General features: G+C 48.0%; 1 protein-coding gene across 5 annotated transcripts; it reads right to left on the bottom strand.

Annotated features, from left to right (window-relative positions):
• Positions 1 to 453: 453 nt before the first annotated feature.
• On the bottom strand, positions 454 to 23,376 carry klhl3 (kelch-like family member 3). 5 transcript variants are annotated; one of them, XM_064328013.1, is made up of 15 exons: positions 22,936 to 23,376; positions 20,293 to 20,415; positions 19,622 to 19,728; positions 18,892 to 19,013; positions 15,447 to 15,609; positions 14,554 to 14,663; positions 13,069 to 13,185; positions 12,150 to 12,299; positions 10,647 to 10,764; positions 9,517 to 9,714; positions 8,874 to 8,975; positions 6,812 to 6,940; positions 6,207 to 6,347; positions 5,375 to 5,518; positions 454 to 4,978 (listed from the first exon to the last, which is right to left on the bottom strand). In XM_064328013.1, exons 1-15 carry the CDS (start codon positions 22,947 to 22,949, stop codon positions 4,950 to 4,952), a joined length of 1,767 nt encoding a protein of 588 aa, XP_064184083.1. In that variant the 5' UTR covers positions 22,950 to 23,376; the 3' UTR covers positions 454 to 4,949. The 5 variants fall into 5 exon arrangements, with proteins under 5 accessions (XP_064184083.1, XP_064184081.1, XP_064184084.1 ...); XM_064328011.1 differs by lacking the exon at positions 22,936 to 23,376 and adding an exon at positions 22,592 to 22,731; XM_064328014.1 differs by lacking the exon at positions 22,936 to 23,376 and adding an exon at positions 21,654 to 21,926.
• Between the last annotated feature and the right edge of the window lie 633 nt (positions 23,377 to 24,009).

Genomic DNA, 24,009 nt, shown 5'->3' with positions numbered 1-24,009 from the left:
CCAGGGGTGGGGGGGGCATCGTGCTTTAACTGACATGTTTTGGTACTCGCAACAACATACTGCAGTTGACCTTCGAGACATGTTGTAGAGGCACAAGAATGTACAGTAAAGGGTTTGTATAATAGCTTGTAAGTTAATCAGTATGCGACTGCAGCTGATTGGGAGGGGGGTGGGGGGCAGGTGGGTTTGATCCAAAGGCACTCGGAGGGGAGGAGTTGGATGGGTGGGAGGGGTTAGCACGTCCTTTTTTGGAGAAGGGCAGACTGGTTGGAGAGGAAGGAGAATGCGATCAGTTTGACTGTGTTGTCTTTCACTAATACTAAATGGAGAAGTTCTATCGCGTGCGGATACACTGATGTTATTTAGAGTTGAGGGGTTTCAGACGTTTGGGGGAATTATGGTTATTTGCACAGCATTCCAAGAATGCAGTCCTTGTTTTTTTTTTTTTGGGGGGGGGGGGGGGGGGGGATCTTGTTTTTTGTTTTGTTTTTTAGCACTACTAATATTTGAAGGATGGAAGTCAGAATTAAGCTAATTTACAGGTTCGCTCCTCTCAAGTTTCACATTTTGTGCGATACGTTGAGTTATTTTTTGTATTTGAATGGTTTTTTAAGCTCTCACTTTCTGCAAACCCCTGCTATACAGTGTAGTACCTCTCGGCTAAAAGCATCCGCCTTGTTTTGTATGGTAGACTCGTGTAGTGGGCTTGCATGGCAAAAATTTGTATTGTTTCTATTTTTGTGCCATGGAGATGAAGCAATAAATTAGCATGGAGGCCTGTATCAGTGGAACGAGGCCTTCGATCTCAACCCAGTATGTGCATTTCTCAGTAAAATGGCTTGTGGACATTGAATCTCTTTTGATAGAGGGAACATTTGTTTTTGTTTTTTAAACCTGGCAGTCAAGCTTGTAAAATCCCACTCACTTAACCTGTAAACAGTGTACAGCTCTTGTTCTGTTTGCTTAAGTTTTTCTATTTTTTTACCACTTTTGCCTGCACCATGTTGTGTAGTATTGGGGGAAGGAGACAATGCATGACTAAATTAAACTGGCGGTTCTGCCTATTTTACTTCAGGACGCCACAGCCGCCTGATCATCAGTATTGTCCATTCCCGTATTTTAAACGAATATCAGCCTGTCGAGCTCATGTGAAATTCCCTCTGGTTTCATTGTGCTGGCAAGGAGTGGTAAAACCATGTTGGGCACACAGGCCCGTAGGATGTATATTTACCATGTTCATGTTCCCTCGCCATCCCACGCATGTTTCCGTTTGAGCCCGGGGGGGGCGTGGCAGAATGCATGAGCACACCTGTCCGTCACGTCCCGGAGGCTCGCAATATGTGGAGATGCTTCTCATCTATATATATATATATATATGTATCTATAAATGTTTGTGTGAATGCTTGCTCTTTTTTTCCCATTTACCAATGTTGACAAAGTACAATCAGTAATAATGAAGTTACAGTAAATGCAGACAATAAAAGATTGTAATTTACACTCGGCTCGAGGTTGTTTTGTTCGGGCTGCACGTTGAACCCAATTAGCGCGTGTAACGCGCAGCCTGTTGGCACTGGCGGTCTCTTCCCTCCCGCAACAGCTCACTTTGCCCTGGATGCGAACAGGAAGCGCCGAGAGGCTATAAAAACATTAGCGGAGCTGTAATTTAGTGCAGGTGGGTAATTATATCCAGGCACTTCAAGGACAGCGCACTCGCGGGACACGAGCGGCGAGGACGTTTTCACGTGTGCGGCACTTCCGTCCGGGCAAAAGGGCGCCATCAATAACCCCTCGGCCCGTATCCGCGGAGACGCTGCTCCGTGCCGCCCTCTTCATGTTCAGAGCCGCCGCGGACGCGCTGACCGCGGGAGTCTCGTGATCGAGGCGTGCAGAATCGACCCTGCGAAGCCGCCGCAATTTACGCAATCCTGATGCAGCAGATTTTAAGCAGGGTTGTTTTTTTTTCACTTTTTTTAAGCGCATTGTTGCTGCCCTCCCTTGGCCACTGGTGGTATTAAAAATGTCTCTGTCCGAACGGTAAACAAGGGCACCCTTGACATTTACGTGCGGGCTCTGCGCTGAAAGGCGAACTGGAGACGGTCCAACAAGGCAGATAAGGTGACACTCCCCCCCAGGCATTCAAATTTGCCAGTGTAATCACATTGATGGTAATTTTTTTTTTTTTGTGGAGTCATATGGCAACAGGCAAATATGAAATGTTTGTTGTCTTATATTTTTACAAACCTACTTTGTCACATGCTCGCCTTTGCAAATATAGGGTGAATTACCAGCTGAACCCCTTTGCCAATACATACCGGTATCTGACACTCGGTGATACTCATCCGGGGAGTATACTGCACACCAGAACCCAAACGCTGAGCTAAGCCCAGTGCGTGGCATAGCGCCATCACAGAGCAGGGAACGCTCACTCACACACACACACACGCTCACTCACACACACACGCTCGCTCACTCACTCACTCATACGCGCGCACACACACACACTCTGGTCTTTTGGCCCCAGTCCACTGCCGCCGACAGGGGGCTGAGAAATAGCCAGAGGGAAAGCAGAGTAGGCTAATCTCCGCACAGGACTGACCTTCTAAATCCTCAGGAATGTGCTTTCAGGACTAACACCAATGCGTTGTATTTAAAGTCCATCTGTATTTATTCAATTACATAGCAAAGTTAGCCGGAATTACACAGACGTAAGCAGTCCTCTCTTTACCTGTTATACACCTCAGGGTGCTTTATAGCGTGACCACAGTTTGTGCCAGAGCTGATAGGATGTCCATAATTGGCCCGAGGCAACCGTAGCCTGCAGCGCCTCACCACTTGTAAATACCAGGCGATTCAGGGCAAAACAAAAGAAAATGCTGTGAGGGCTCAGGTTCCCAGAGTCCCCACAAGCACTACAGGTCCCCAAAAGGAGCTCCGCCTTCACCTCGATCCCATGAGCCCGTTCACAAAGGTGGCTGAAATGCCATCGGCTTGCGGGCTCGGGCTCGCTAGCAGGTTAGCCATCAGAGACCCCGGCTTTAATATACACCGCGGCACCGGATCCATGTCTGTGACGATGGCTCCCATTTAAAAATATTACTGCGACAATGCAATTCTAATGCGTGTCAATGTAACACTAAGAAGGTTTGTATCACAAAGGCACCGGTCTTAAAATGACACCGAGCCATGGATTTAAAAAAAACTGATTACCACGGCAAACCTTAAAAACCAGTAATAAGATCGAATGAGCACAGTGGAAATTGCAAGATCACTGTGAAATTGCATTTGAACTTGCGCTTGCATAATCCAAACAGCCAATCGTTGTTTACTAAAACTCCGGCTCAAAGAGCCTCATTTTAACTCCTTGTTTAAGAGCCGCCCTTGTGATACTCCGTTTATCCCTCCCAGTTTCGTAGTGTAAATGGAGTAACTGGACTCACAGCCCCTGAAAGCCGTGCGGTCCCCTTGGTTTTTTATTTCCACCTTAAAATCAACAGTTGGTTCAGACCCAACGAACCGGGTGAGCTGAGTGTGCAGGGTGGTCGGCTGCTCAGATGGCTCGATTAAGTGCTGGGTAACGACACGAAGCCAGCAGACCGAGGCACTCCAGGACCAGGACCTCACCTGAACACGCCGATGCGGCCGACAGGAAGACGGCTTGCCCCTGCAACCCCGCGCCGGCGCCTTCGCCGTCTGCGGACTCTACTGCGCCCGCTCCGGTCTCTGAGTAAGACCGAAGCCCAACGTCCGACGCCTGGTCTTAAGGGCCCCTGGGTAACCCCAAACACCGGGTATCGGAGGTACGCTGCTGTCACATCAGTACTACGAGACTTTAATTATGAAAAATTCAGGTGCTGTGCATTTGACACCCGTAGTGTTATGACATAATTGACCTATGAAGGGTGGATTGGGATGAAGGTTTACCTCAGGAAAGCACAGAATGGCAGGTGTTTGTTTAGAGGGGTCTCCCCTCAGCCCGAGGAGGCGGAGCTCTGTGCTAAGAGCACGGTGTGGAAGCGCGGGACTCTACAGCTCGCCGCAGCCCCAGGCGGAGAGGACCAGATCCCGCTGTGAGGTAAGGCATCGTCAAACGCGGCTTCCCACCTCCTCCGGGCCCCGGGGCATGCTGGTTCGGCTTGGTCCCTATAATGAGGGCGGTGACCTTCTGTGCTTTTCACAGCAAGTCTCATAGGCAGCCCTACCGCTGCCTGCATCTCCACCCCCTCCACACACACACACACACACACACACACACTCACACACACCTCACCCTCTAACAGGCCAAAAGGAAGAACACCGTGACATCACAGCCCTCTGTTCCAGTCCTTTTACAGACTGGCTGTGCCTCAGTGCCTTTCAGGTCAGTAGTGCTTTGGGTGAAGTGGTCTGTATTGGCACAGTCTATCCCCTTATCCTGCACGATGTAGCAGTGTCTCTCAGGCCCAGCCAGCGTCTGCCGCTCCTCTCGCTCAGTTTACCCCCTTTCAGTTTCCGCACTGCCACAATCTAACCAACGTTCCGGCCAACAGTAATACGTTGTGGGCGGAGTCTGGAGGCGCGGCCCTGGAAGCTCAGCGCGGAAGCAGCGGCGTTGCTGAATGGCGTCCGGCTCCGGCTCCGGCTCCGGCTCCCTCTGTCCGCTCCGGCTCCGTGTTTTGGCAGCAGCTCTTGGGAAGTTCTGCACCAGGCAGATTTCGTTTTTGTGCGCGAGGCCAGCGTGACCCACTCGGCCCCCCCCCCCCCCCCCCAAACCCCTCCACCCCAACCCCGACTCTCACGTCTTAGTGTACGAGCGGCACGGCGGCACCTCCGGGCGGGCAGGCCCCCTTCGCGGGGCGTCCTCCGCGGTGCCTGCGCCCGTCCCTGAAGCTGACGCCCGGTCAGACATCGGTGCCTATGCTGAGGTCTGGACTGTGGGGCGGCCGTGGGTCCCTGCTGGCCGAGGCTGTTTGTCATAGGGGCTTGTCAATGACCGACACCCCTGCAGAAGGAGAGGGGGAGGGGAGGAACAGGAAGAGGAGAAGGGAAAGGTAAAAGGACAACTTACACACAGCACAGCAGAAACACCAAACACTACGAGCAGCCCAAGTACCAACAGACATTATTATATCACATCCACTTAGTGGACCCTAATATCCAGAAAGACTTCCAAAGCAAAGTGCATGAGTATAAACAGATAAGCATGAAGAGATCTAACAGATCAATGCGGGCGGAAACACAAAAGAATAGTCAAAGGCGATCAGCGTCTCCACGGTCCTGACCGCAGTGAGCAGCTCATTCCTCCACGGGGAAGATGGACGCACAGGAATGGCGAACGCAGACAGGTTACCCAGGCTACCGGGGGTGTGGCCTGGTCAGGGTCTGCCCCTCCCCTTACCCGCATAGCTCCGCCCGTTGCTCATGTTGGTGGGGATCAGGCTCCACTTGTCCGTGGCGGGGTTGTAGTACTCCACCGAGGAGAGGTTACAGGAGCCGTCGTCCCCGCCAATCACGTACAGCAGCCCGTTAATGGCACACACTCCTACAGGCAGAAGAGCCTCAGAGGTCAGAGGTCAGAGGTCAGACGCAGAATTTTCAGGCGCAACAAAAAAGCCAAATTACATTTAAAAGCTGTGTTCATAGATGGAAACACCTTAATGCATCATTCTTAACCTTAATGCAGTAAATGCTTTGAGTTCTAAATGCATCACTCATTTTATGCCCCACGGTCTGAAGCATGATAAAATCCTTCCATAAACACTAGAGGGCGATAATGTCAGTGATGGATGATAATTCCTGCGGTTAGCGAGTAGTTCCACTTCCCGATAGCCTCATCTAGCCGTGTTGTCACATTGTTCATTAGAGCCGCCTAGCGGTGCATGATGGACTGCGTTTAGCGGTCCAGTTCAAAATCTCTGCGCCGCACTGAGGTCCGCGCAGCTCCGCGCTGATGTCACAGTGCCCTTGCAAATTCTCGAATGAAGCTTTATGAAGTATAAACCAAGCCTTCATTATGAAGTGCTAGCAAATCAAAACTCCTAGCTTGTTATCTACACAGTAAATGCAAATGTTGAGTAGCGAGTACGTGTGCCTGTGTGTGTAGGCACGCGTGTGTGTGTGAGAGTGTGTGTGTGTGTGTGTGTGTGTGAGAGTGTGTGTGTGTGTGAGAGTGTGTGTGTGTGTGTGTGTGTGTGTGTGTGTGTGTGTGTGTGTGTGTGCGCGCGTCTCACCTGCGTTCCTCCGGCACATGTTCATGTCGGACACCTGTCTCCAGGTGTTGCTGGGGGGGTCGTACACCTCCACGCTCTTCCTGACCAGGGGGCCGTCGTGGCCCCCCGCTGCATACAGCTGCCCGCTGAGCACCCCCACACCTGCAGAGGCACACGTTAATTACACCTTACCCACCGCACACTGGTGATTACAGCCACACACAGACTATGCACACAGCACACAGCATCTGCATGTTGAATAATATGCTCGCCATACCACCACAGCCCACCAGGTGGGGTAATGTACCACTCTTGAGATGTTACTTTTTGGCAGCAGTATGGCTGAAGCCTTACAGGGATATTTCACCTAAAAATGTAAATTTTACCCTTTTTCACTTACATTCACTATTCTTAATCTGTATAATGTCTGTAGGTGAATATGAGGCAGTGTAATGTCTGTAGGTGAATATGAGGCAGTGTAATGTCTGTAGGTGAATATGAGGCAGTGTAATGTCTGTAGGTGAATATGAGGCAGTATAATGTCTGTAGGTGAATATGAGGCAGTATAATGTCTGTAGGTGAATATGAGGCAGTATAATGTCTGTAGGTGAATGAGTTTATGCTACCTGCTCCACTGCGCCTGGTGCCCATCTCAGCCACATACTCCCACTGGTTGCTGACTGGGTTGAACTCCTCCACTGTGCTGAGACACTGCCGGGATGCCCCATCATACCCGCCCACCGCGTACAGCTTCCCTGCACAACACACACACCACACACTGAGAAATACACAACACATGCAGTCAAAAACACCACACACACTGAGAAATACACAACACATGCAGTCAAATACACCACACACTGAGAAATACACCACACACACTGAGAAATACACCACACACACTGAGAAATACACAACACACGCAGTCAAATACACCACACACACTGAGAAATACACAACACATGCAGTCAAATACACCACACACACTGAGAAATACAACACATGCAGTCAAATACAACACACACACTGAAAAATACACAACACATGGAGTCAAATACACCACACACTGAGAAATACACAACACATGCAGTCAAATACACCACACACTGAGAAATACACAACACACGCAGTCAAATACACCACACTGAGAAATACACAACACATGCAGTCACACACACCACACACTGAGAAATACACAACACATGCAGTCAAATACACCACACACACTGAGAAATACACAACACATGCAGTCAAATACACCACACACACAGGAATACACAGCACATGCAGTCAAATACACCACACACACGGAGAAATACACAACACATGCAGTCAAATACACCACACACACACTGAGAAATACACAACACATGCAGTCAAATACACCACACACACTGAGAAATACACAACACATGCAGTCAAATACACCACACACACACAGAAATACACAACACATGCAGTCAAGTACACCACACACACACAGAAATACACAGCACATGGAGTCAAATACACCACACACTGAGAAATACACCACATACGCAGTTCAAACACAATACACTTAATGAGAAATGCACGTCCAGCATAGCTGAAAAAGGTTATACGACACCGCAAAGCAATACGTTTATGGGTGAGCGAATGCGCATGTGAGAACGCACGTACGCACAAGAGAAAAGCCATGTTACTTTACACACCATTCCCCTCGGCAACACCGACCCTAGTTTAGCCTTTATCTACTCACACACACTACTCACTAACAAACAAATACGCTAGTGCTAGCAGCACGTTTGCTCACCAGAGCAGTTTTGGTAAGAGAATTTTGGTAGAACTAGGTCACAATACTCAGAGGGCGACATAGCTCAGGAGGTAAGACCGATTGTCTGGCAGTCGGAGGGTTGCCGGTTCAAACCCCGCCCTGGGTGTGTCGAAGTGTCCTTGAGCAAGACACCTAACCCCTAACTGCTCTGGCGAATGAGAGGCATCAATTGTAAAGCGCTTTGGATAAAAGCGCTATATAAATGCAGTCCATTTACCATTTACCAAGCTGTGTTCTCTCTCTGAGCACACATATCCACAGAACATAACATTTCACATGTTTTCCTCCATATAGAAAAATACATGCATTGAGGTCTGAGAAAAGGAGGCAAAAAGCCCAACAGTACCACTCCATCTCAATGAAACCACCAAAATTCAGCTATTGTAGAGTATATCACACGTGATGCCCTCAGGCAGGTCAGTGCAGAGTGAAAAGAGGCGGAGCCTAGCTGCATGCATTTCAATGGCTGCGCAGATGTTCAGACCCTCCCCCAATTATGGAGGAACATTTTAACATCCACAGAGCTACAGCCTCCTGCCACAGCTAAAGCAGCAGGTGTGGATGCATCTTACCACAATCCCTTATTTATGAAAACAAAAGTCAGACTTGCATTTATTCCCATTTAATATATGACACCCAGTTCTACACTTTATGCTGGGAAGCCTAGCTGCCTTTTTAAGATCTGAGAGAATCGCATGAGTGCACTTTAAAAACTTGTTTTTTAAAATAATGCAGTTTATAACCAGGCTGCAAAAGGAAATTCTTCACCGGGTACGATAAAGATTTAGTGAACTACATTAGACTGACTCAGCTGAACTACATTAGAACTGTACTGAATGGAATTTGGGAGGGGGGGGGGGGGCTGCTGTCCTTACCATCCACCACTCCGACCCCCACACTGCTGCGCCGAGTGTTCATGGGGGCCACAAAGAGCCATTCATTAGTCTTATAGCTGTAGGCCTCCACCGAGGACAAGCCTGTGTGGGCACAAGGGCAGAGAGGGAGAGGAAGAGAGCAGGAGCGGGGGGGGAGAGAGAGAGAGAGGAAGAGGGGGCGGGCAAGAGCAAGAGAGAGAGAAAAAGATAGAGAACTTGAATTAGAAAAATCCCTTTAAACTACTATCCCCAGTGAAAAGATCGGTTTATAATACATACAAAACAAACATTTATCAAAAATAAAAAACTACACAAACACCCCAACAGCCCAGATGTGACTGGAGAGAGAGAGAGACTGATTGGTTGACTAGGAGCTGTGCAGTTTCCTGAATAATACTGAGCTGAATAATACTGAGCTGAATAATACTCCAGCTATGCCCAAATACCACAGAGCCCACTGTCTGTCCCGCACAATCTCCACATTCACTCTCCCATGATGCACAGGGAGGAGCCGTTCCGGACTGTTCCGCGCTCCTCCGGCCCGAATACGCCTTCACTGTACCACTGACGGAGCAGGGACCCTGCTGCCATGGTTACGGAGACTCCTCCCCCACCCTGCTTAGGGGGGGGGCGGGGCCCTGACCTGTGCTGCCGTCGAAGCCGCCCACGGCGTACAGCAGGTCCCCCAGCACGGCCGCGCCCAGCGTGGAGCGCCGCTCCTGCATGCTGGGAACGGAGCTCCACTGCTCCCGCGCCCCGTCGTACGCGTCCACCGTCCGCACCCGCAGGGACCCGTTAAACCCGCCCACCGCATACACACGCCCCGCCATGAACACCACACCTGAGAGAGAGAGAGAGAGAGAGAGAAAGAGACGAGCGAAAGAGTGGGACAGAGAGAGAGAGGGGAGAGGAGGAGGGGGGGAGGGAGGAGGAGGGAGGGAGGGGAGGAGAGAGAGGAGGGAGGAGAGGGGCGAGAGGGAGAGAGAGAGAGAGAGAGGAGAGAGAGAGAGAGAGAGAAGAGGGAGGGAGGGAGAGAGAGAGAGGGAGGGAGGGGACGAGGGGGGAGAGAGAGAGGGAGGGAGAGAGAATGGGCAGAGAGGGAGAGGGAAGGCGAGAGAAATAGAGAGAGAAAGAGACAGAGCGAAAGAGAGGGACATAGAGAGGGGGGATAGAGGGGGGAAGGGCGCGAGAGAGAGGGGAGAGGGACATAGGGAGATGGATAGGGAGAGAGGGGGAGGGGGAGGAAGAGGGAGAGACAGACAGAGACAGAGATAGTGTGTGTGAGAAAGATGAGGGAGATAGAGAGTACAGCACTAGTACTTTGAGTCCCAACAGTGGGAAATGACTTTATCACCAAGCATCACAGCATAACATTTCATCATCAGATAACATGTTGAAGTGTACATCAGCAGCAACAGGATACGTTCACTAAAAGCCCAACAGAGTGCCATTTACCACGTAGGGCCAATATAAACACTACGGCTACTGTAGAGAGGTGTGTAGCTGTCATGTCACCAGCGACAGATGGGGCATTTCGGTTAAAGAACAATACTGCAGCTGGAAGAAATGAATGCCTGAATCTCTCATTTGAAAGCTCTGGCAGGATGAGCATGTGGCTAAAAGCTCTTTTGTATTCAGACAGAAGAGACAAAGGTTGCAGTGAACAGAGCCTGTTGTTGTTGACAGCCAGTTGTTATTGATAGCTTAAGGGCTGACAGAACTCAAAACAAAGTGAGCGGGAAAGGGGGGGTTGGTAGGGGGGTGGGGGGTCACCTGCGCGGCAGCGTCGGGACGGCAGGTCGGCCACCTGGTACCAGCGGTCCTCCTGGAAGTCGTAACACTCCACGCTGCGGATGGCTTTCGGCGCCTGGCCACCCACCACAATCATCACCTGACCCGGAGACAGCCAGGAGAGGAAGGAAAGAGGAAAAGGAGGGGGGAGAGAGACAGACAGACAGATAAAAAATACATCATGAGCAGGGGGAAGAGCGCTGTCAGTTAACATTACGGGGTTATTACAAGTTAACACTATTATAAGCTAAGTCACTGCAGTACTGCTTCTGCTTTCATTGTGAACTCACGTTATAACAAAAACGGAAATACCAAAAGTAAAGCTTCAGGATGAACAGATGTAAGCAGACAATAATACAATAATAGTAGAGCAGAGAAGGGAAGCTCCAGGCCTCAAAGGACAGGGCATTACATTACACATGTTTACCAGCCACCTTCATCCAGTATGACACACACAACTCATATTTTATTTCCCATCCTAAATAAGTATCCAAATAAACTACAAAGACCAGAGGTATAAGGAAGAAGACCCAGGTAAGCTGAAGTGAATGCCACGAGTCACACTTCACATCCATTTCACAGATTATCATCCTGCACACGGGTACTGGAAGAAAGAAGCGATATATAGTGATATTTATGCAAATGTAGTACTTTCTCATTTTGAGAAAAATGGAAAGTTTTATTACGAGTGGAAAGGATCAGAGTGTGGGGTGGAATGCAAGGCGGGGGTGTGGGAGGTGAGCAGGCGGGGGTTTGAACTCTGCTCAGCTCCTGCCCCCCATTTGCCCTTTCGGCCCCCATTATCCTCAGCAGCGGCCCGAGGCCCCGGAGCTGCGGGGGGGGGATTTACGGCCCACACAAAAGGGAGAGGGGCTTTAAACCTGCACACACGCAGCTCTGAATCCCCCTGGGAGGGGGATTCACACTGCAGGCCACCGAATGACACACACAACAAACGGTGTGCAAATATATATAAATATATATATGCAGTGATATGTGTTTCACACAGTGCTTTATAGTCAAGGCAATACAGTGCTGACTATTTTCCACCCACGCCTTGAAATATATACATATACATAAAAAGAGTGAATAAATGGAGTACATGGGTAAGCAAATGATGCAGCTTAAACTGAATTGAGCGAGTGAGTGAATGAATAGTGTGAGTGGGTGAGTGAGTGAATGAATGAATGAATGAATGAATGAATGAATGAAGTCAATCAGTGCATATAATAAGGGGGTAAGAGCGGGGGGAGTGATGAGTGAGTAAATCAAAACCAAGTGAATGAGAAAGGGCAGATGAGCCACTGAATCAAGACCGAAAGAATAGAGTGAATGAGTGAGAGGGGTGTGACTGAGTGAATACAGAGTGAGAGAATGACTGAACGGTGTGAGTGATTGTAGAGTGTGAGTGAGTGGGTGAGTAAGTGGAGTAAATGCAGACTGAGTAAGCACAGAGAGTGAATGAGTGAGCCCAGGCTGCCTCACCTTGGGCAGGCTGATGGGCGTGCGCGGCCGCGTCCTGTCCGTCTTGATGAGGTGTCGCTGGTCGGCAGGCAGGAGGTGGTACTTCATCGCCTCGATGAGGAAGTCTTTGCAGGTGTTGTTGTTCTTGATCAAAGCCTCCTCTTCCACTATCTAACCAATCACATCACAGCATACAGGATCACCAACACAGAGTCAGACCCTAAATCAGGCTTCATCATAACCCATACTGAGTACTGAGGCATCAGCTTCACTGGTCTTAGCCTTACTGCACATACGTATATCAGCAGCACAGAAGAACCATAATGCCAGAATTCCTCCATAATTCACATAGATATCATTTTCTGTCTTTCAGCACAATGTACTATGCATCCAGATCCAGAGCTTTTAGCAAAATCACTGTCCACACCAAGCTAACATCTAGCAATTGCTAGCATCATTAAGACCAATGTCTGAAAACAATGGGAGTTCAGGCAAAAGTTAATACAAATCTGACCTCCCAGTAACCTCATTTTGAAGTTGACGGTGCTGTATTGACATCTCCTGATATTATTTGTGCAGATTGAAACTCAAGTTTCAAAAAGTTCATAAGAACAGAGCTGCCTGCAAATTGGCCTGCTTTCAGCACAATGCATTTCTAAAGGTGTGATTGTAGTATCATGTGATATTATGTACATGTTGAACTTCAAAATGAACCACATGGTGAGAGATTACTACAGTAATATAGGCATGTAATGTTGAACATGCCAACTGCAGGTACTTAAACTGGATGTAGGTTCATGCAGAAGGCAAATTTGCTAAGAAATCTGCTTTGGATGCATAGCTTATTGTATTTAAAAGACAAAAATCAGACTTTAATCAATTTGGTGCACTGCCACTATAATGAGAGATCAGCACTGGAGAGACTGAATGGTGGACAAACCTGAACCAGGTAATCCCTGGACAGCAGGGGCAAGCGGACGTGTTCCATCAGCTTTGGCATGTGCTCCAAGCGCACCTCTTTATCGTGCTTTATCCACGAAATCATGGCCTCGAAAACCTGAGGGAGGAAAGTGGGCTCAGTGTGTCACAGACATGAGGTCACCTGATAGGGGAAAGTGGGCTCAGTGCATCACAGACATGAGGTCACCTGACAGGGGAAAGTGGGCTCAGTGCTTCGCAAACATGAGGTCACCTGACAGGGGAAAGTGGGCTTGGTGCATCACAGACATGAGGTCACCTGACAGGGGAAAGTGGGCTCAGTGCATCACAGACATGAGGTCACCTGACAGGGGAAAGTGGGCTCAGTGCATCACAGACATGAGGTCACCTGACAGGGGAAAGTGGGCTCAGTGCATCACAGACATGAGGTCACCTGACAGGGGAAAGTGGGCTCAGGGCATCACAGACATGAGGTCACCTGACAGGGGAAAGTACGCTCAGTGCATCACAGACATGAGGTCACCTGACAGGGGAAAGTGGGCTCAGGGCATCACAGACATGAGGTCACCTGACAGGGGAAAGTAGGCTCAGTGCATCACAGACATGAGCACAGTGCCTTGTGTAGCTTGGTAACAGCAACGGTCTCCCACAGAGGAGGAATTTAACACTCCTCTCAAAGAGCATGACACCGCAAAAGCAGGGGGGGGCGGCCAGCACACTGTTTGCCGGCGCTTCCGCTTCTTGGCAGCAGCCATGGGAACGCAAACAAGCCTGCGGAAGACGCAGCGGTCAAAGTGCAGAACTGCACGACTCCGACTGGGTCTCCACCCCTGGTGTACAGCATGGAACGTGTCATACGCCTCCAGGTCACTGTCTCAGCACATTAAATCAATCCAGCCCATTGGACACCGCCAGCTGAACTGCCGAGAAGCTCTTGCATTCTTTTTTCAGATATGTGAAAACCATCCAAAATGGATGGTCTTATTCTGAAGCGCCACCAGCCCGTTCGTCACTGCACAATGCGTAACAGTGGGGGGTTAACCTCTCAGCATTCGCAGCAGAGCTCGGATGAGTGGGAGGAAGAGAGAGGAGGAGGAGGAGGAGCGAGCATCAGAGAGAGCGTGTGCACAGCAATGTGTGAAACAGGAAAGGGAAGGCGAGAGAAAGAGTGTGTGCTGGTGAGCAAGATGGAGGCTCAATGTTCAATGATTCACTGCCATAAGCAGCAACCAGGAAGCAGGACTGGAAGTCCATATGTTACCAGTAGAGTCAGCAGAGCTGCCCGTGGCATTTTTGTACGTTACTAAACAGGCTGCAATTGTAAATAAAGGGTGATTATTATAAATTCACTCTCATCTAATGATTGGCCTGTCCCTGTTGTAAATGGGAAAATAAAATATTTAAAATTTGGTTAATAAAATGAGTGTGTTCGTGCATGGGTGCATGAGCGCATGTGTGCATCAGTGTCTGTCATACGATGTCGTACCTTCTCCTCTGTGGACACGGTCAGCTTGTCACTGGAGATGAGACCACACACCTGCTGAAGGGACAGGCTCAGGAACTCCTCCCCCAGCATCACCTCCGAGAAGTGCTGCTCTGTTCAACACACATGCACATGCATGCACATGTGCACACACAAACAAACACACACACACACACACACACACACACACAAATACACACACACACAAATATACATACATACACACACACACACACACAAATATACATACACACACACACGTACACACGTAAACACATATATACGCACAAAAAAAGTCACAAAACGTTGTATGAGAAGGAAAGATTGTAATGAATAGATTTGTTCCCTGTGTATTTCTCGTTTTAAAAGAACATTTTCCTGTTACATATCAATCAGAAATGAATTTAGAGTGCCCAGGAACATCTTCTGTTACCACCTTCCAGTGAAATATTCTTATGTTTATTCGCAATTGAATGATCTGTGAAGTAACACGTGTACAATCATTCTCAGGGACAACTGCAAATTATGCGACCCCCTATTGCTGGCTCCGATGTCATTGTGATGTTTCAAACCCCCTGTTGTAGTTACGTTATTTAACTTACTAAGCTAACAAGCTTTGTTAGCTAACAACGGCTACCTACTAAGCTAACAAGCTTTGTTAGCTAACAAAGGCTACCTAACTAGCTAGCTAGCAGCTGAGAATTACAACAGGTATCTGACATTTTAGCCTACAGGTAGCTAGTAGCTAAGAAGGGTACCTAACCAGCTATCTAGCTGTTGTTAATTGTAGATGTAAACTATAAAAATCAGAGGTAAACAAAAAATTGGAGCTGGGAATTAAGACCTGCGGTGTAAACGTAGCCTAAGCGAGGCTGCTAGCGCCCCCGGAGGCTGACCTGCGTACGCGTGGGCCTGGTTAAGCAGCTGCGTGCAGGCATGGAGGTCGGCGAAGGCGCGGATGCCCAGGCAGTTGGTGGAGTGCAGCTGGGCCTGCAGGAAGTGGCAGCAGGCGTGCCGCACGTCCGTCAGCTGCAGCAGGCTGGCGGCTGGCAGCAGAACCTGATTCACCGGGACAGGGAGGAAGAGGACGCTCAGGGCCGGAGAACTGAGTGAGTCAACGAGTCCCTCCCACCACTCCCAATGTCACAAGAACCCTCTCTCTCTGGGGCACCGTCAGCTACAGCACACCCAATTACCGTCACACTCAACTACAACCCACTTAGAAAAACTCAGACGGGATTTGAATGGAGAGACACTTACAAACAGATTGATCAGTCAGTAAATCCACAAAACACTATAATAATATGGGGGGGCTGGGTGTCAGGGATGAAACTGTTGATGGAAATCTACTGCCACTAGAATAGTGTGAAGACGTAAGTACATGCCAACCAGTGGTAACCAGCCCTGTTCCTGGAGATAAACCATCCTATAGGCTTTCATTCCAACCCTGACAAACCACACCTCATTCAACAGCTAGAGATCTTGTTAAGTTGCTCATTAGTAGTCAGGTGTGCCAAATTAGGGGTGAAATAAAAAAACTACATGCTGTAGATCTCAAGGAGCAGGGTTGGTCACCTCTGTTCTAAACCAAATACCCAAAATGACAAATTACAAAACTATTACGTTTGCATCTTTTCTTGGAGTTTACACTGACGGGAGCCCTGTGGAACCCTTGCTGTCCCGTATTAAGATGTTGCGGTACACATGTACTGCCACGCATCTCATCTCCCTGAGAAAAACGATGAAGATGAAAACAGTGCAGAACTTCAGTGTTCACGGCTAATATAATGAACTTCTGTTGCATGAAGGCCCCAGTCATGTATTCTGGTAAACATAATAAATGTTCTTAAGTTTTTCATATCCTTATAGAGTAAATATGTATTTTACTGCAGGTGTGCATAAAATCTATGGTCTAAGTTAATGTTGCAGTTAAAGCGTATTAAACAAACTTTCAGTCAGTCGTTGTTATTTCGTAGCAAATACCTGACCTGATTGAAAGTGTCATTATTGTTATTTATGCAGGGCACTGGAGTGAGTGTGTTTTCCTGTCCTATTGAGCCAGTTTCCTACATTCTGGATTTATGGCACACAGCATCCTAACCAAGTGCACTCAGAGGACTGGCAAAAGCACGGACAAATGCAGAGGAGGAAGGAGTGATGTAACAGAATGAAACACATTACTGCAGCAAAACATTCTCCAAAATTTCATGTCAAGCAAAGGCAAGAAAGTTCCGCATCAGCAAACAAAACCACAAAGGCCAATTCCAATAGATTGAGCCATAGCTACACTGCAGATACCACAATCCGCTTGAAATGAGGTAGGCTTATCTCAATGCTAACGTGACTATCAGACACCAAAGAGGAAAGGCAAGTCTCTGTAGGGACTAATCAGAAAGCTTGTTTTGCCACATACATACTACTTTTTTTTTTTTTTTTTTTATGGGCTTGCCATGGCACTGGCTGCTTGGGCACAATGTGAACGCCATGCAATCTGTTATTTCTGTGTGGATAAAAACCCTAAGAAGGTTAGCTCGATAAATACCGGGGTGAATGAGCCCATTTGTTCTCCGCGCGCTACGGTCAGCTGGATTTAATACTGAAGACCGCGCCAACACAAACAAACCGCGCGCTTATCTGCAGGGGCCAGGCGCGCTACGCGCCGGAGCCCGGACAAAAGGTCGGAAACTCCAAAATATTTACTTGGATAAGGGCGTCCAGCTGAGAGTAGCGTAAAACAGGAGATGAGGGGGATCCAGGAGGCCGATCCCATTCGGACTCCCTCACTGCAGGGCCGCTGATAAAGCCTGGCACTGGCTCCCTCCTTTCTCTCTCCGTAACCTGCCTTTCTGTCTCTGTCTGTGTGTGTGTGTGTGTGTGTGAGGATGGGGTCTGTGGACGGTCCTCTCTGTCTCCCTCCTTTCACTGTGTGTGTGTGTGTGTGTGTGAGGATGGGGCCTGTGGACAGTCCTCTCTGTCTCCCTCCTTTCACTGTGTGTGTGTGTGTGTGTGAGGATGGGGCCTGTGGACAGTCCTCTCTGTCTCCCTCCTTTCACTGTGTGTGGTGTGTGTGTGTGAGGATGGGGCCTGTGGACAGTCCTCTCTGTCTCCCTCCTTTCACTGTGTGTGTGGTGTGTGTGGAGATGGGGCCTGTGGACAGTCCTCTCTGTCTCCCTCCCTTCACTGTGTGTGTGTGTGTGTGTGAGGATGGGGCCTGTGGACAGTCCTCTCTGTCTCCCTCCCTTCACTGTGTGTGTGTGTGTGTGTGTGTGTGTGTGTGAGGATGGGGCCTGTGGACGGTCCTCTCTGTCTCCCTCCTTTCACTGTGTGTGTGTGTGTGTGTGTGAGGATGGGGCCTGTGGACAGTCCTCTCTGTCTCCCTCCCTTCACTGTGTGTGTGTGTGTGTGTGTGTGTGTGTGTGAGGATGGGGCCTGTGGACGGTCCTCTCTGTCTCCCTCCTTTCACTGTGTGTGTGTGTGTGTGAGGATGGGGCCTGTGGACGGTCCTCTCTGTCTCCCTCCTTTCACTGTGTGTGTGTGTGTGTGTGAGGATGGGGCCTGTGGACGGTCCTGAGAGAGCCCTCGGGCTGCTCTGTGTCCATTAGCCGAGTGGCCGCTACGCGTGCGGCTTTGTGCGCTGTAACAGCCAGGGTTCCGTCCCCCACAGCCCGGCTCAGGGGACCAGAACTGGGTCACTCCTCTGAAGGGCCTCACGCTTCGCCCTGAGAGCTGTGCGCAGAAGCGCTGCGTTTGCGCTGCCGTGTTGCAGAGGCAGCCCGCGTCCAAGACAGCCCGGCCAGAACACGCACAGTGGCATGGACACACAAATTTAGGGTCTCTCTCTCTCTCTCTCTCTCTCTCTATCTCTCTCTCTCACACACACACACACATACGTGCGTGAGTGCACAAGTACAAGCACGTGCACGCTCGCACACAAAAACACAAACCCCTCGAGCATAAATTCCTGCTCTCACTCACTCACGCACTCACTCACACACACACTCACACACTCACACACAGAACACAAACAGGCTCGGCGCAAACACAGAAAGGATTTCCCTTTGCTGGGCGCACATTTCCTTTGCTAATAATGAGAGGAAACACACTGCCTGCTACAATGCCGGCCTGGCGAGCCAGGGAGGAGGGGCCGGGGTGGACTAAGGAGATGATCGTGAAACGACCAAGAAACAACACACCGCACCAAAGGGCACAAGCCTGTGAGTGCAGCCCCTTCACACCAGTGCAGGCCCAGTTCTTCAGTAAGCAAATGAACCCCCAGATGGAAGACACGGGTATAGACGGGACGTTCTTGCTTTGGAAGACAGAGATGGGGGGGCGACTGACCTGGACGTTGTCCTCGGTCACCTCGATCTCCGCCGTGTAGATGTAGTCCACCAGCCTCCTGAGCGTCTGTCCGTCCACGTCTCTGATCTCCACCCGCTGGGCTTTGCTCTCGCTCATGTCCGCTGCCACAAACGCAAGAGCGCGTGACCAACGCCGCCGCTAACGCCGTCCCGCCCCATCGCCACGGTGAACGCAAGCGTGGCGCTACGAGGGACGCATGCTTAACCCGCTAAAAATTTAAACATAGCCCAGCGCGCATGCATGTACACACAGACACGCATGCGCACACACGGACACAAACATACAACACACACTGGACAACAATGGCGGAGGCTTCCTTCATGTAATAAAGTCATCACAGATGAAGAATGTTGGTGGATTTATCTCCCCTGGACCTCACATGCAGAATTAAAGAGGTATAAAGCAGTCCCTTAATGTTTCCCATTGTCACTGTGACAAATCACAGCGCTGATCAAATGAATTCCAAAACCTGTCAATACCTAATAAAGACATTGGAGGAACACTAAAACTACACTGAGCATGTTACTGCTGGTACAAAAGAACAAAGACTGTTGGGGTCTGGATGAATGCATACAGAGTTCTGCTCCATGACTGAACATATTCTTTATAACAGTTCACAAAAGGCTACTGTGGGGGAAAAATAGCTAATATAGGAGCAGCTAATCTACTACTAGGGTCTGTAGTACAATTCCAAGGAAAGCAACAATACCTGTAAACATGGCACAGAAATAGGGGCTGCAGGAAGCCAAAACCACCTTGTGAGCAGGAACCTCAATATCCTCCGCCACCAGCAACACGTCGCACAGCATCTTCTTACTGCAAGGAAAGCCTACCCGTCAGAGGGAAACCGCACATCCACGGCACAAAATGACACCCAGTACATGACCGTCAATTCATATTTCCCCATTTCCATTATTTCAAAACCTTTTTTTTCTCTTCTCCCCCAATGAATTGCCAGTCTCATTGCTAGTGTCCTCCATTAATTTTGGAGGGGGTGCGCAAGCATGTCCTCTAAGTGTTCACTCTGCAGTCCACTGCTAAGTGCTGTCATTGCTTTGGAGGACTCCACTACATTCTTCAGGCAGACTGCAGGCATCCTATGGACCCTTTTTTTTCCCCAGTGCATGTGGCATTGTAGTATAATGGGAACTGAGCTTGTAGCTCAAAGGTTGTGGGTTCTATTCCAACTGGGGCACAGCTGTCAAACCCTTGAGCAAGACACTAAACTTGAACTGGTTCAGTAAAATACAACTTGCGTTACCAATGCACTTTACTGATCGACATCTTACCAGGTCAGTCGCTGTTAAAACATCTCTGGCCTGCCTCAGGTATGACTGACCAATGTAAACACAACTGGTGCCAAGCAGGACGATGCCCTACCTCCTCAGGTCGTTCATGAGTTGGAATGCGTTCTTCATATGCGTTTGGTTAAAGGTGGGAACCCCAGAATCCCCCTTATCGTCACCTGCATCCGAGGGCGGCTGGGGGCTTGACTTTCGGCTCCTGGTCAGACGGACAAAGCAGAAGTCTGAGAAAATTGCCTAACTGTTACCTGCCATCAGCCACACCTACAGATCTCAAACATCACCTCTAGTGTCTGTTCATCATTACAACTAGCCTATATTTAAGCAGACCCTTAATATTTTACTGCTAGTGAATTCATTAACAAGCATTAGCAGTGGCACACCATTACACAACATGATTACCAGTCCTAAAACAGGGATGTAATGGGTTTGTGTTCTTGCTAAAGGTATATGTCTTAGGCCTCATTGGAATGGAGCGCAAAAAAAATTACTTCCTGTTTTAGGACTGAAAATCATATATAACTACCTAAAATCACACCAGTATAACCCAATACAGATTTATTCATATATTTTAAAAAATTAAAAAGTCACAAGATTTTTAGAAACAACAGACCAATCTGAGGATTTCACCAATTTGAAAAAGCAACCGATTATTACATGATTAAAACATGATTATTTAATCAACACAGTTCACTCAAACACCACTTGAAACTTATATTATTGCAGCTGTTACCTCCAAATTAAGCATGGCACCAGGATTCCAGTGTAACAATGGTATGTGTCTAAAAGTATAATCATAAGTAAGGAGGTATCTCATAAAAACCTAAAGCAAGCTTCAGGTGCTATTTAAGAGAACTGATTAGGGCCCGTGTTTTGGACACGATATTAAAACCAAGGCACTGACCAACTGTGATAATTACAAGCAGTAATGTTCTTATAAATACATTAAAGGTGTTAACACCAGTGTCCTGACCAAATTTTTATACTGGCTATCACTGAGCCCATCTGAACTTGATTGGCTGCATAAACCCAATGCACACCTGACCCAGTGTTTTCCTAAGAGCTTCACTATAATATAGAACCGTGTTCCCAGTCAACAATCCTAGCTATTTTCATAATGGATTAAAAAAAAACATTCAAGCTCTGTAGCTATAACGCTACTGTAATGCAGAGTGAAAGGTGAGGTCCACTTAACTAAATGCTCAATTTCCAAAACAACTAACAACTTATCTGCTTTAGGACCAACATGAACTCCAGTACCAGGTCAGGGGAATGATAAAAACAATTACATGCTAAACGTAATGTGTGCAAAATCGGTCAACTAAGTACAATTTCGGAAAATCTGACGTTACTTAACCCTCGCAGGTGACACCTGAGGGCAATTCAAACTATCTTCAAACTATTGTGTAGGATTAATATCCGATAGGCTATATTGACATGAAAACTTCCAGTTCATCAAGTTGCGCTTGGCATACTTGTAGGAAAACACTCAATTCCTAGCACATTATGGGCTTCATGAGGTTTAATGGATATAGTTCAGCGCGTGTTAGGCTATTCCTTATGCCGCAATCTTCCGCGTGTATGAATCCGCGAGCTAACTTAACTGAATATGTATTTTATTTAGCCAGATAGCTGGTAGATGTCCTCGCCAACTATGTTAATATCCATATCACACATAAAATAGTGTCAACAAACCAAACAGGCAACTTTCTATCGTTAGCTAGCTTAGCATGCTATTTAAATCAGGTGCGAACAAACTCTAACCAATAAGATTACACTAGCCAACGCCATCGAGGATAACCGATGATGGTTCATCATTGGTACACTGTCATAATGAACGTATGTGGTTCTATCGGAAAATATTCAGAAAGCAAGATGTGGCTAATATGACTTATCGTCGGCCATTACTTTAGTCTACGTTAGCACAGAATGACCTCGAATCTGTCTTGTAATGTCATGTTTGTGAGATAATATTACAATAGCGTTGTCCAACTAACTTTAGATTGGCTGACTTTTCAAACTAACCCAAGGTGCGTAACACACAGAAAATAAAGCAGCAAATCACCTAGCGATGTATCTTGACGGACTTTACGGTTGCCTGTTAGCCTACTAGCGCAGCTAATTCACTACCAACAACGATAGACTAGTTCCCTAGTGTAGATGTCAAAATTAGAATTCGCTGGAGCTAACGTTACAAAACTGTTCTAACTACCCAACTGCACGTTAACTATATGTGTATTTATCGAGTGCAATTAACGTTAACAATTGAGCAGCCTAATATAGCTAGAAAGCAAGCCAGATCCTTTGCTGGAAAACATCAAGTTGCTCAACCAAGGTGGAAACCAAATGATTAGCTAGCTAGGTGTCCAGCTTACATTGCACATGCAAGTTGTTCCATCTTCGCCAAACAAGGCTTGTAGATGTTACGGTAGCTAACGAATACCTGAAATCGGTACATGGCAAGCTAGCAACCAGTTGGCTAATTACTAGCTAGTAGGTTAGCAACTGGTTTTCGGTTGTATTACCAGTTAAGCCAAACTGGGCTAGCTAGCTAGTTAGCGAGCACAAATATGTTAGCTGGCAAAGCATTTACGCTGTTATGTGCGGCACCCCGTTTTATGTAACCTTCATGTCGGTCAAACCATGTACCATATATTTCCGTTGTTATACGTATTGTTTTCATGCAAGTACACTGCATTCTATCAATCCGGCTACTTACCCTGCATATTCCATGGCTTCGTTTCTACTGCATGAGTCCCACCTCTGGCCGTGGGGCCGTGCTTCTCCGCACAATCTCGTCGTCTCACGCGCCCATTAATGACTGACCGATTTCTGCATCTAACACCTTTAAGTGGTGTATATATTTTTTAGTCAAGGACGAGACATGGCCATGGGAAAAAAATACATTGGTCGTATACCATCACTTGAAACTATGGCACAACCTAAAATTGTGAGAAAGGAAGCAATTTCCCAGAACTCCTTGCCTCAACCCTCCCTTTTCCTTCGGCACAATTGTTGCCTCGTTGCTTAGTTACAGTGGACCAGAGATGGCTACCTTATGAGCATCTTCAACCAGTTCTGTGCCTTCAACCACTTACCAAGGCCACTCATAATGCGGGTAGTCGCGGGTTCTGTTTTTTAAGGCTTATTTGGAACAGTTACCCCACCGGTATGGTCGCGACTGTTCAAGGACATTAGGTAGTTTATGTAGCTACCGACCCATTATCAATCGCTGTGATTAAGGAGCTGTACAGTTAACCTGAGCTTTTTGGAGGCTTGTCTTTGAGGTTGCTCATTTGTCTCGTAACAGTTGTAAACTAAAGATTGCCTTCTACAGATTGCAGCAGACAGATTTACCTAGGGAGCTGGGTAAACTGAGTTTACCTCAGCATTAAACTGTGAACATGAAAATTGCCTCATGAAAAAGTCTCGGTGCTGTACAGGTACGGGGTATGTCCCGCCAGGCAGCTACTTGACAGATGGCGTACTTCCTGTACATTGGTTATGGGAACAGTACCCCACAAACCAGTACTAGTACACCCATTGGCTTATTTGGTACGCACCTAAAACATTTACAAAACGCTAGTATCCCCCCTCCCGGAGTGCATACCTATGTTATTTAGAAATGCGCGTGAAAGTACAAAGTACGTGTGAATTACTTTTCGTGATTACGTCCATTTGCATTGGAGGCGTGCTTACTAATAGAAGTTAAATTTTTTTACTTCGATGCAGCTGCCTGTACGGTCGAACGAAGCAGCTGTGAAACAGCATGTTAGTGCAAGTGCTACTTGGC

Source organism: Anguilla rostrata, chromosome 3 (genome assembly GCF_018555375.3).
Source record: "Anguilla rostrata isolate EN2019 chromosome 3, ASM1855537v3, whole genome shotgun sequence".
Taxonomy (NCBI): domain Eukaryota; kingdom Metazoa; phylum Chordata; class Actinopteri; order Anguilliformes; family Anguillidae; genus Anguilla; species Anguilla rostrata.
The sequence above is the reverse complement of the archived record's forward strand: the minus strand, read 5'-3'. Positions and strand labels throughout refer to the sequence as shown.

Coding starts and splice junctions, on each gene's coding strand:
- klhl3 (XM_064328011.1), bottom strand. CDS start 22,674: ATGTACCGATTTCAGGTATTCGTTAGCTACCGTAACATCTACAAGCCT. Junction 20,416..22,591: donor GAACAACTTGCATGTGCAAT/GTAAGCTGGACA, acceptor CCGTCTGACCAG/GAGCCGAAAGTCAAGCCCCC. Junction 19,014..19,621: donor TTTCTGTGCCATGTTTACAG/GTATTGTTGCTT, acceptor CGTTTGTGGCAG/CGGACATGAGCGAGAGCAAA.